At 58.5% G+C, this 12,006-nt stretch overlaps 2 protein-coding genes across 4 annotated transcripts; both read left to right on the top strand.

Annotated features, from left to right (window-relative positions):
• The first annotated feature begins 313 nt into the window (after positions 1-313).
• Positions 314-3,650, top strand: CCM2L (CCM2 like scaffold protein). Of its 2 annotated transcripts, none has more exons than XM_052683784.1 (10): positions 314-445; positions 601-768; positions 949-1,032; positions 1,126-1,309; positions 1,730-2,178; positions 2,257-2,392; positions 2,509-2,572; positions 2,684-2,831; positions 2,915-3,053; positions 3,223-3,650. In XM_052683784.1, exons 1-10 carry the CDS (start codon positions 416-418, stop codon positions 3,501-3,503), a joined length of 1,683 nt encoding a protein of 560 aa, XP_052539744.1. In that variant the 5' UTR covers positions 314-415; the 3' UTR covers positions 3,504-3,650. The 2 variants fall into 2 exon arrangements, with proteins under 2 accessions (XP_052539744.1, XP_052539743.1); XM_052683783.1 differs by having other exon boundaries at positions 2,681-2,831.
• An 89-nt stretch (positions 3,651-3,739) lies between these two features.
• On the top strand, positions 3,740-11,790 carry HCK (HCK proto-oncogene, Src family tyrosine kinase). Of its 2 annotated transcripts, none has more exons than XM_052683790.1 (13): positions 3,740-4,387; positions 5,230-5,320; positions 5,594-5,633; positions 5,790-5,889; positions 5,976-6,074; positions 6,209-6,312; positions 6,627-6,776; positions 7,033-7,185; positions 7,281-7,463; positions 7,641-7,717; positions 9,582-9,735; positions 10,000-10,131; positions 10,934-11,790. In XM_052683790.1, exons 2-13 carry the CDS (start codon positions 5,231-5,233, stop codon positions 11,134-11,136), a joined length of 1,485 nt encoding a protein of 494 aa, XP_052539750.1. In that variant the 5' UTR covers positions 3,740-4,387; position 5,230; the 3' UTR covers positions 11,137-11,790. The 2 variants fall into 2 exon arrangements, with proteins under 2 accessions (XP_052539750.1, XP_052539751.1); XM_052683791.1 differs by having other exon boundaries at positions 3,740-4,897.
• The last annotated feature ends 216 nt before the right edge of the window (positions 11,791-12,006 follow it).

Below are 12,006 nucleotides of genomic sequence, written 5' to 3'. Positions count from 1 at the left end.
CAGACAGGGGTCCTTGGGATCCCCGTGGTAGTGAGGGGAAGGGGCTGATCTGCTGCATAGTGCACAGGCACCCCAGCTCTTGTTCTGGTCCAGACCCAGTCCCAGCTCCATACCACCCACAGTCACTGTCTTGTACCAATCCCAGTCTCAGCTCCATCCCAGTCTCATACCAGTTCTGCTCCCAGTCCCAGTCTCAGTCCCAGTTCCAGCGCCAGTCCCAGCTCAGTCTCAATCCCGTATCAGTTCTGGTCTCAGGCCCAGCCCAGACAAACTCCAGTTCCACTGTCAGCCCCATTCCCAGCCCAGTCCAGCCCAGCACCCGCAGAGGGGCAGGAACTCACATCCGAGCCATTCTGGTGGAGTTTCCGACAGGAAAACAACAAAGGCGTTGGACAGAAAGGACGGCAGCAGCGCCATGGACTGCGAGACCAAGAAAGGGAAGAAGGTGCGTGCGTTGTGGGGCCATGGCTCCTCGGGTCTTGGGGTGCCGGGATGAGGGTTGGGAGCTGGGGGCTCCCCTCGGTGCCGGGGTTGAGCCCCTCAGGTTTCAGGGGGATCCAGCAGGGAGGAGCTGTGCTGATGTGTGCCCAAACCCCGCAGGGCTTCGTGTCGCCCATCCGGCGCCTGGTGTTCCCCAAGGCTGCACGGAGGGCAGCTCTCCGCAGCAGTGTCTACCGGCGGCCGCTGCACTCAGTGCCACTGTACCCCCCTGACTACCTGATCGACCCCCAGATCCTGCTGCATGACTATGTGGAGAAGGAGGTGAAGGTAAAGCAGGGGGTTACCTGCAGGGCTGGGAGTGCTTCTGTCCCCTTCTGTCCAGAGACAGGGAGAGCGGGGGGGAAGGGGGGGCAGGTGCACTCCCCATGGCCCTGCGTTGTGTTCCCCTTGCATCCCAGGGGGGGATGATTTTCCATCCCAAAAGTACCCCAGGCTTTGTCCCCCCAGTTTTTGGGCCACCTGACCTGGGTAACAGCCTCGCTGAACCCCTCCAGCCGGGATGAGGTGCTGCAGCTGCTGGACACTGCCAGGGTAAGGGAGCGCCCAACATTCCATTTGTCACCCCACAGTGCTACCCCACAGTAGCATCAAGTCCCCACACCCCAGAATGTTCTCTGCTTGCAGCAGCTGAAGGAGCTGCCTCTGCAGACGACCCCGGAGCAGGACAGCATCCTGAGCCTGTCTGCCCGGTGCCTGCTGCTCACCTGGCGTGACAACGAGGAGCTGATCCTGCGCATCCCCACACATGAGATCGCTGCAGCCTCCTACCTGCGTGACGATGCCCTGCACCTCCTCATCCTCAAAACAGGTGCAGGCACCCCACTGCAATACAGCTGGCTCCAAGCACCTGGCACCCTGATGCGATGGGGAGGAGCCGGCTCCATCTTCTGACAGGGCATCACCACGTGCAGCAGCTGCCCACTGCTCCCGTTGCTCCTGCAGACAGCTCCCAGCTGTTCCCCCGGCCCCAGCTGCACTTAATGGCAGCAGGAGAGAATGCAGGAAGTGCCCCCCACCCCCACTGCATCCAGCCCAGATGAGGGAACAGGGGCTCTGGTGCTCAGCAAACCCACGCTCAGCAGCAAGCCACAGCCAGGCTCCTGGGGAGGGGGCTGAGCCCCAGGCTGGGTATGGGGTGCATTCCTAAGCTCGCCCAGTCAGTGGGATGGGGCAGGTGTGAGAGCTGGCGTCCCCAGTCTGATGCCCCGACCCTCCTCGCTGCCTCCAGGCCTGGGAGTGGACCCAGTCCCCGCTGGCGCATACCCCGAAGCGGCCCCGGTGCCGGAGGTGCCCCCAGCTGAGAAGCGCTCGGGGAGCTCTTGGCCGGAGCCGGGGCGGCTGGGAGGTGCGATGGAGCGGCGGCACACCATCTGCAGCCTGGACTGGCGTGCGGCTCGGGGCGGGCAGGAGGGCCGGCAGGGCGGCAGCCTGGAGCGACGGAGGGGAGGCAGCTGGGAACGGCGGCAGCGCGGGCGGCCGTCGGGCAGCTGGGAGAGGAGGCAGCCGTGCGGCGGCAGCTGGGAGCGGCGGCGGATCGGCACGGCGGGTGGAAGCTGGGAGCGCGGCACCGGTTTCGGCAGCTGGGAGAGACGGCACCCCGGTGGCAACCCGCTGGACCCCCAGGAGCCGTGCCCCGACGCGTATTCCAACCTCGTCATCCTCGCTGTGCCGAACAGGGTGAGCACCCGCGGGTTCCCGGCACTGGGTTCCCTTCCCGGCATGCGCCCACTCCCCATCCCCTCTGGTCCTCTGCAGGATGCGGCCGAGGAGTCCTGTGCACTCATCTGCCAGGTCTTCCAGATCATCTACGGTGATCAGAGCATTGAATGTGTGGACCGTGCCGGGTACCACTACACCTCCACACCCACGCGGCCCTGGCTCTCCAGCAGAAGTGAGTGGATGGAGGCGTGTGTGAGAGCCTTAAGTGCGGTGACACGGGGCTGAAGGGCACGAGCACAGAGTGGGGACTCACACCCTGGTTCTCTGAACTCAGCTTTCCCTCCCCAGGTGAGAGCTGCCGCACAGATGGGACGTATGGCTACGATGCTGACTACAGCTGCTGCAGCTCCTTGTGAGTTCCCAGCTCTGGGGCAGGTGCACATCCTCACTGCCCTGCCTGATGGGTGCTGTGCAAGAGCAGTGCCAGCACCCACTGACCCCTTCCTGCCCTGTCCTCCAGCAGCAATGGTTCCCATGAGACATTTGAGGCATATTATAGTGGGACATCCTCACCCTCCTTCCACCAGTCCCACCACAGCCTGGCCACCGCCTGCAGCGGCAGCGACCAGAGCAGTGTGGGGCTGGAGCAGCTGCAGGACTACATGGTGACGGTGAGGGCTGGGGGCTGGTAGGGGATCCCACTCCTCTCCAGCACCTCCGCCTCCAGCCCCAACCCATCCCTGTTTCCCCCCAGCTGCGCAACAAGCTGTCTCCCCAGGAGATCCAGCAGTTTGCCCTGATGCTCCGCGAGTACCGGCTGGGCACTCCGGTGCAGGAGTACTGCACAGAGCTCCTACGCCTCTACGGGGACCGGAGGAAGTTCCTCCTGCTGGGTGAGTGCCCCAGGGATTGGGGCAGCCCTGAGCGATCGGTCTGTGCTACACCATCCGTGCATCCTTGGGGACGGGGTCTTGGGTGCGCAGCAAGGGGTTGGTGGGACCCCGCTGCCCCCAGATGGGGTTGGCACGGTCACACCACAAAACTCTGTGGCACTTGTCCCAGGGATGAGGCCCTTCATCCCTGATCAAGACATTGGGTACTTCGAGACCTTCCTGGAGAGCATCGGCATCAGGGAGGGCGGCATCCTCACCGACAGCTTCGGCCGCATCAAGCGCAGCATGAGCAACACGTCGGCCTCCGCTGTGCGCAGCTACGACAGCTGGTCCCTGCGCTCTGAGTCCGAGTCCTTCAACCGCATGATCACCAACATCACAAATGACATCGAGGCACTGGCACGGGACGAGGAGGAGGAGGAGGAAGAGGAGGAGGACAACTACCTGTGAAGGAGGCACAGATCACCATGGAAGGGACAGGGCTCTCCTCTTGGCTGGGCTGATGGCATTTCAGGGCGGTGTCGGTTCAGGGGAGCCCCCACCAGCGGTGCCAAGTGCTGTAATTTTTGCAGATTGCAATTAAATGACAAAGATGGGGATTGGAGCAGGTTCTTCCTCAGTGCAAAGGGAATGTGTTGGGCAGGGGGTGAGCTGGGGCACAGGGGCAGCTCACAGATGGGACACCCACCCACCCCAGTGCTGTGACAAGCTGGGCTGGCACAGGAGGGTGCTCTCACAGCAAAGTGGGGTCAGTGTGGCTGTACTGGGATGGGAGGGTGGCAGCCACAGCCTCCCCGTGCCGGGGGTCTGGATGCGCTGCAGTGAAGTGTTTGCCTTCCTCCAGGATGGGGAGTGGTGGGGATGGCTGTTCCTGGACTAAGCAAAGCCCCCAGGAGCCCCACAGCTCCGAGCAGGGGGCAGCACCTGGGCAGGCAGCGTGAGGGCTGCCCGCAGCAAGTTACTTCCCTAAAAATGATGTATGCAAATCCTTGTGCAAGTGAAGCACTCGGGTTTTCTCTTTACTTCTCCTGGGGGCACAGAACCGGGTGGGAAGTGATAATGCTCTGGTCCCATCCTGTACCCCATCCTTGCTTCTCTCGTCCCGCGGCGGGTGAAGGAATGGCTCCCTGTCCCGAGCAGCCCTGGTCGGGGCTGAGGACCGGGATGTCACTGAGGGCTGGGACAGGGAGTGTCGTACCGGAGAGGGGCGGAGCCACACCGGGTGAGGCGGAGCCACACCGGGACAGGGAGCAACACCCACCGAGCTCGATGTGGTGGCAGCAGCAGTGGATTTGGCTTTGGGACGGGGACCGGGACCCGTGACAGCAGCCAAGGTGAGAGAAGAGCCCCCAGGGCAGCGAGGTCAGTGGGACTCAGAGCCCCCGGTAAAGGGCTGCCCTTCGCCATCCCTGCCTGAGACAGCAGAGCTGCAGCAGTGGTGCCCTGTGCTGGATTCGGCCCCTGTCCTGTCCCTGCTAGGTGTGGTGGCACCTGGATGGGAACCGAAGTCTGGGGATGGTAGGGGGGCAATGCCAATGAAATGGATGCTGGGGTGCAGGGAAGGAGGAGGTGATGCCGTGGTGTCGCTTCCTGTCCCCACATTTGGGCTCAGCCACAGGAGCTGCAGAACATGAGGTGCACCAGGGGATCCCCAATGCTACCAGGTCACTGCATGGGACAGTGCCTCAAGACGTGGAGAGTTGGTGACTGTGAGGTGCTCAGACACTTCTGCTCTGCTGGAGAGCACGGTGGGCAAAGGCTCTGGCTTGCTGTGAAGGACCAGGAGTGATGGTGACGCGGCTGGGAGGTGGCAGTGATAGTCTCTCAAGGACCATGGGACTGAGGTGGTGCTATGCATGTCCCCCACAGTGCCACAGCCCTTTGCTTCCTCCTTCGCTGCACCCTTCTCCTTTCCCTGGGCTGAGGTCTCTGTCGGAGAGAGGGAAGTGCCTTTTGGGGGCTTTCCCTGCACCACTGCTGCTGGCAGCACATTTTCCTACTGACATTTCTTTGGGGGAGAGTCTGGCTTTTGCTTTTGTGGAGCCCAACCTGTTGGTGTGAGCAGGGCTGTGGACACCAGCTGTGCTGGAGTGGGAACTGTGGGTGTGGGGCTTTTGGTGCTGCTGCAACTTCTCCCCTGTCCCGTCCTCCCCACGCCATCCTCACACACACACAGGATGGGTTGCATGAAGTCAAAGGAAGACAGCATCCAAGAGAAGATGCAGTTAGGCCACGATAAGAAGGACCCCGCGTCTGGCAGCAAGCAAGTAAGTGGGAGCTGCAGTGCCCTAGGGGGCAGAGGGGACATGGAGCCACCTGGGTGGCAGCGGGCACAGGGCTGGGGTGGGAACTGAGATGGGAGTGCAAGGTCTGTCCCAGCCCACATTGGTGAGAATAAAGGAATGTGGACAGTCAGAGATGAAGGTGTTGAGGAAGGAGATGCTCTGCCTGTGCTGGGCAAGATGGATGAGTGTCCAAGACCCCCACAGGTCCCATTGTGTGCCATCGTTACACTCTCCTGTTTGTTGTTCCATTTGCAGCACGATGAACACGGAGTGTCTGCGCCCCTGCTGGCGGATGGTGCGTACACACAGCGATGGGGAGCTCAGTGGGGTCCTCACTGGAACCAAACCTGATGGTGTGGGAGGTCTGTGCTTCCTGGCAGCAGGGACACATGGGTGTGTGGTGCGTGGTCCCAGCATGGGGACAGGCACACAAGAGCCACTCTCACTGCAGGCTCAGGGGACAACGTGGTGCTGGCACTGTATGACTATGAGGCGATGCACTCTGGGGACCTGAGCTTCCAGAAAGGGGAGCAGCTGCAGGTCCTGGAGCAGTACGTGTCCCCTGCCTAGGGCTGTCCCTATGGCTCATGGGTGCTGGCAGTGCCCTGTGCTGACCTGTGGCTGTCTGTGTCCTCAGGCTGGGAGAGTGGTGGCAGGCACGGTCACTGGTGACAGGGCGCAAGGGCTTCATCCCCAGCAACTTCGTCGCCCAAGCTGACTCACTGGAGGTGGAAGAGTGAGAGTCCCACTGCAGTTATCTCCAGTCACACCCCGTGTCCCCACCGTGCCAGGGCTAATAGCCCCAGCCTGTGCCAGCCTTGGCTTCCTGGCTCCCAGCAGCGGTCGTTGCTTACTCTGTTCCTGCTGCAGGTGGTTCTTCAAGGGTGTCAGCAGGAAGGATGCAGAGCGGCAGCTGCTCAGCCCCGGGAACACATTGGGATCCTTCATGATTCGGGACAGTGAGACGACCAAAGGTACCGGGGGGGGTGAGGCAGCTCCAGAAGGGCCTCCCTTCTGCACACCTGACCAGGAGAGAGGCTCAATACACCCTAGGGGCTCTGATTTGCTGCCAGGCAAGAGCTGGAGTCCACCATGCTGCTGCAAGCATCTCTGCATGAGCCCACAGTGCTGCCCTGAACCCCATGAGGAGACAGGGGATGCGCCCCCATGGGGCTGCCATTGCTGCCTGGGGCTGTGCTGGGGCCAGGCAGGGGTGATGCCATGCTGGTGGCTTAGCCAGGAGCCGAGGGACGCTGCCCCATGGCACAGCTCATCCATCCCTGAGCAGGTTGCTACTCCTTGTCGGTGCGGGATGGGGACGGCCTGCAGGGAGGCAGCATCAAGCACTACAGGATCCGGACACTGGATAGTGGTGGCTTCTACATCTCCTCACGCAGCAGTTTTGACACACTGCAGGAGCTGGTGGAGCACTACAAGGGTGAGCCCTGGCACGTTGCTTCCACTGAGACCTTGGCCACTCTGTGTCCCCCCGCAATGCCTGGCAGGGGTGTTGGTGGCACCAAATGCTCACAGGGCCTGGGAATTGCCTGTCTCCATGCTGGTGCCCTGGCTGTGCCGTGCTGCACGGTAATGCTCAGCTGTGCTATGCTGCAGTAATGGTGTTTGACACCAGCTGATGCCCCACAGCCACAGATCATGGAGCCTGGCTGACTGCACTTGCTGCTCTCTGGCAGGGCAGAGTGATGGGCTGTGCCAGAGGCTCACCTACCCCTGCAGTGTGCCCAGACCCCAGAAGCCCTGGGAGAAAGATGCCTGGGAAATTCCTCGGGAGTCACTGAAGCTGGAGAAGAAGCTGGGAGCCGGGCAGTTTGGAGAAGTGTGGATGGGTGAGAGTGAGGGTGGCAAAGGGAGAAAGATGAGGGGTGGGAGAAGTGGTGGAACGATGGTGGGACGATGATGAGTGGGGCTGGTATCCTGGCAGCAACCTACAACAAGCACACCAAGGTGGCAGTGAAGACAATGAAACCTGGCAGCATGTCTGTGAGTGCCTTCCTGGAGGAGGCAAACCTCATGAAGGGCCTGCAGCACAACAAGCTGGTGAGGCTGCACGCTGTGATCACCAGGGAGGAGCCCATATACATCATCACCGAGTTCATGGAGAAAGGTGCTGCTGGCCTGCATGGTGTGGGACGTGGGGGTGCAGGAGGTGGGGCTGGGGGGGGGGGGGGGGGACAGTCCTGGCAGAGGGAGAGATAAGGACAGGAGGGGCCCTGTGCCACCAGTGGGTGAGCATGGGAGTTGTTGGGCTGCAGCCAGGCTGAGCGCCATGCTCTGCCTTCAGGGAGCCTGCTGGACTTCCTGAAGAGTGAGGAAGGCAACAAGCAGCCACTGCCAAAGCTGATCGACTTCTCTGCACAGGTGAGCAGGGCACAGATCTTCCCCAGCTTCCCGTTCCATCTTTCAGTTCTAGCAAAGCAAAATTGAGCTCGAGTGGCTTAAATCCCTTGAGAGCTCATGGCTGGCTTTTGGGGACCTACCCTTCCTCCCTGCCAAGGATCTATAAAGCAGAGTGCAAGGCTTGGTGCCCGGGGCTGAGTGCTGGCAGCGTGCTTCCAGGCAAGGGAAATGCTGCAGATCCTCTGTGCATGGCGAGGACTCGCAGACCAGGGGATGCAGGAATGGGGCAGTGAGGTTTGTTGTGCTGCAGACTGTGGGAGCAGATGTGCACAAAAGGAGAAGCAGTCATTTCCTCCCCATTAACCCACTAACTGCAGCAAGCCCAGGCACTGCCAGCGCTGGCCTTGAGTTCCTGCCCCATGGGTTTGCAGCCCTGGGGGCCCATGTTGCAGGTCTGCTTTGTAGGGTGAAGAGGTGGAGCTGGCTCTCTCTCACTCATTTTTGCAGGCCTTTCTTCAGGATGTGCTGGCCCTGAGCAGCACAGCCTCAGTTGTAAGCACACGACTCCCCATGCAGCAGCAATGCCTAGGGGAGGTTTACGGTAGAAGCTATGCTTAAAATTCATCTTTCAGCCAGAGAGTTGCCATGGGCTGTGAGAAGGCAGCTGGAGAGAAGAGGGACTCAGCGAAAAGAGGTTCAGGGATATTTTCAGGGTCTGGAATACAGCTGGGTGTGCTCTTACCCACCTCGCTTTGCATGTGCAGCCATTTGTGCAGACACCATCCTGGCACCGCTGCTTTTGCAGCGCCTGCAGCTGCTGGCCAACAGCCCACCTTGGAGCCAAGTGTGATGCCTCGATGAACGGAGGAACCTGAGCAACAGCAAAGCTCGGATTGCAGCCCAGGCTTTGGAGGTGCAGAGCAGGTCGCTGGCTCTGGAGCACATCCCTATAAGGCTGTCGTGCTCTGCACAGCACCGGGCAGTGAGCAGGCAGTAGCTGGGTTCCTGGCTGGAGATGCTGCTGAGTCACAGGCAGCAAAGCCGCGTGGGGCCCTGCAAATAGCCCTTCCACTCTTGCAGTGCCTGCTTACTTCTGTATTTTGTACATCTTACTGTGGTGTAACAGGGAGGGGAGTGCTTCCCTCCGGCTGCTCCGGCCCTTTCACCTTTTAGATGCTGCTAGCATCCCAGCTCAGGCTAAGTCAGCACAAAGTTGGGTTTGGGTTGTGCACGCAGCAGTGCATCTCTGTGCCGCTCAGGAGCCAACAGCTGCGCAGTCACCGAGCATAGAGAGCTCAGAAGATGGAGCTGGGGCCATCTTTGGGGTCAGCAGCACTATCCTGCCTCCAGGCTGACTTCACAGCCCTCTCCAGAGACCCATCTCAGGGCTTTTTATTCTCCCCAGAGAAGCCCTCTCCATTTGGTGCCCTTTTAGCAAAGAGGAGATCGCGCTTCTCTCCAGCAGCTGTTTGTGCATTTGGAGGCTGTTCTCATGTCTGCTCATAATGGAGAATGATTTACTCCTCGGCACATTTACATGGCTATGGATGCAGCTGCCACACTTTGGCCTGTGGGCATCCCCAGACATTTGCTCCTGAGCCTGCCAGCTCCCTGGACACCAGTTCTTTGCTGCTGTTCTCACCCAACCATAAATGAGCAGTGCTGGGTCACCCCAACCTCTTTCACCATCCTACACTGCAGTGCTTCCCACGCAGCCCTCGGTCACATTTCTACCACAGATGTCCCACGCCCTGCCACAGCTCAGCCCCCCCCCTGCCCTTTTTTTCTATGTGCTCACAAAATCAGTTGAGCTTTTTCCATTCCTAGCTATGCGTTTTGTGTTATTTCAAACAGACCCGCGTTTCTGCCTTTCTGCTTTTTGCAGATTGCAGAAGGAATGGCTTTTATTGAGAAGAGGAACTACATTCACAGAGACTTGAGAGCTGCCAACATTCTCGTGTCAGCGATGCTGGTATGCAAGATTGCAGACTTTGGGCTGGCCAGGATCATTGAAGACAATGAGTACGTAGCTCGGGAAGGTACGAGAGCTGCTGTGGGAGCCTGGCCCCTGCCTGGGATGGGGAAGGGCTGCAGGATTCCCTAAGAGCCCCTCATCGCTGTGCAGCCTTGGCAACAGGGACCCGGGGAGAGACGTACTGCAATGAACGGATGAGTGGAAGCCCCTCTCATTTGCATTGCTCCGTATCTTCCTCTTCTGTTTGTTTCTTCTTCCCCATATTTCACTACCAAATTCTCAACATGTGGGTTTCAGCTCATGTTTCTCGTTGGATTTCTTGGTCCAGGTGCCAAATTTCCCATTAAATGGACTGCGCCAGAAGCAATCAACTATGGATCTTTCACTATAAAATCTGATGTCTGGTCCTTTGGGATCCTCCTGACTGAGATCATTACCTATGGGCGCATCCCATACCCAGGTACAGAAATTCCTGTTGTAACCCAGTTCCAAAAGCTGTGCTCCGTGTTCTGGGCTCCCTCTATAGGATTTTTTTTTTCTCCATGAAGTTCAATCACCAAAACCAGAGGCAAGGGCAAGAAATTTGAATCTCACATTGGAAACTGAGCTCAGAGATCGCAAGGTCACAATTATTTGTGTTTATAGCACTTACCCTTGTTTCTCTGCTTCCTGCAGAAAAGATTGTTTGGAAGCAGAACATCAGTTCAGGGCTGATAGCTGGGCCAGGTGTTTTTGGGAAAGCTCAAACAATCTGTGTATTGTCATAATTAGGATGTGTTCTCTGTTATACCCTAATTGCTTCTCTGGTGCCTTTTTTCATTGGAAAATGACTGTACCTGGAGAGTAACCATTGCCACAACCCATCCATGAAGGCTAAGGAGTGGCTGAAAGTGTTGTGGGGGATGGACCCGCTCTGCCATCGACACTACCTTGTTTTCATCAGTGACACAGGGAAGAATGGCTTATTAAAGCTTCAGCAGATGGAAAAACGCAGCCTTTATTTCCTGGGAATTCATACAAAACAATTACAATTCCCATCTGATCTGCTCAAATGGGGTACGAAACTGCAGGCGACAGGGGATGTGGCATCACAGTTGTTGGCACGTTTTCCTGAAGCAGAGCAGTTTCTCCCCTTCCCCTGCTCCTCCAACCTGTCCTTTCTCTCCACAGTGACGTTGCCCAAAGGAGGTCTGGGTTTTGTGTTTGTTCCTATTTAAAGAAATCAGTGACAGCTCCTGAAATGTTCTGCCCCACTTCTGTAGGGATGTCGAGCGCGGAGGTGATCAGAGCTCTGGAGCACGGCTACCGCATGCCCCGTACGGAAAGCTGTCCTGAGGAGCTCTACGATGTCATGATGAGATGCTGGAAAACCAAACCAGAGGACCGTCCCACCTTTGAGTACATGCAGAGCATTTTGGAGGATTTCTTTACTGCGACAGAGGGCCAGTACCAGCAGCAGGCATAGAGCAGAAAGCGCGGTGAAGGCAGCGGAGAGCACTGTGCACTCCATCCCAGCAGCACCTCCCTGTCCCACTTGTGGTGTTCAGTGTGTGCCTTCCTCATCTGCCAGCCTGGTACAGAAAACGATGGCTTCCAGTTGCGGCCTGGCGGGGCAAAAGTGGAGCAGTTCATTTGAGCCTCTGGGTACAGCAACTGCAGCACTTCATCTCATCCCTGCCCCGGGGCCCTGCAGAGGTGTCACATGAACCACAGCTCCCTTTGGGTGTCCCACACACTTCTTGTGGTGCTTCATCTGCTGAGGATGAGGAACGCACACACAATGGGGCTGATTGCACCTCAGTGATATCATACAATCACAGAACCACAGAACATGGTGGGATGGAAGGGACCCAAGAGGATCACTGAGCCTCTCTGGGACCATCAGCATGATGGCTGCCATCAGCAGCACTGCAGGGCTTTGCACGACGAGCAACGAATGTTCCTTACGCACTCAGTTTGTCCTTCTGGTTTTCTTAGTATTTAATGATGTGGCATCTGGGGAAGAAGAGAGGGAGAATTATTTTTGTACAGAATTTTTGTCCCCTACTTCTTACAACAGAGAGACAGCGATTTTTGTTTTCTCCTCACATAAACAAACACCGCTGTCTGCTGGCTTTAATATCTGCTTTGAGACGCTTCTGTTTGTGGTCAATAAAATATTTACGCCACCCCGCAGCTGCAGCCCTGCCCGTGGCACCACCTCAGTTCCGTACAACCAGGCTGAAACAGGAGCAGCGCAGCCCCGGCCTCAGCGCAGCACCGCCATGGGCCGACCGCACCGGGCTGGGCCAGGCCCCGCCGGGGAGAGAAGAAGGCGTCAACGCCCTCACACAAG

Source organism: Tympanuchus pallidicinctus, unplaced genomic scaffold (genome assembly GCF_026119805.1).
Source record: "Tympanuchus pallidicinctus isolate F22 unplaced genomic scaffold, pur_lepc_1.0 scaffold20, whole genome shotgun sequence".
Lineage (NCBI taxonomy): Eukaryota > Metazoa > Chordata > Aves > Galliformes > Phasianidae > Tympanuchus > Tympanuchus pallidicinctus.
Note: the sequence above shows the minus strand (reverse complement) of the source record. Positions and strands in the feature narration are given on the sequence as shown.

Coding starts and splice junctions, on each gene's coding strand:
- HCK (XM_052683791.1), top strand. CDS start 4,842: ATGGTGACGCGGCTGGGAGGTGGCAGTGATAGTCTCTCAAGGACCATG. Junction 4,898..5,229: donor TCAAGGACCATGGGACTGAG/GTGGTGCTATGC, acceptor ACACACACACAG/GATGGGTTGCATGAAGTCAA. Junction 6,777..7,032: donor GCTGGTGGAGCACTACAAGG/GTGAGCCCTGGC, acceptor GCTCTCTGGCAG/GGCAGAGTGATGGGCTGTGC.
- CCM2L (XM_052683783.1), top strand. CDS start 416: ATGGACTGCGAGACCAAGAAAGGGAAGAAG. Junction 1,033..1,125: donor AGCTGCTGGACACTGCCAGG/GTAAGGGAGCGC, acceptor CTCTGCTTGCAG/CAGCTGAAGGAGCTGCCTCT. Junction 1,310..1,729: donor CCTCCTCATCCTCAAAACAG/GTGCAGGCACCC, acceptor CGCTGCCTCCAG/GCCTGGGAGTGGACCCAGTC.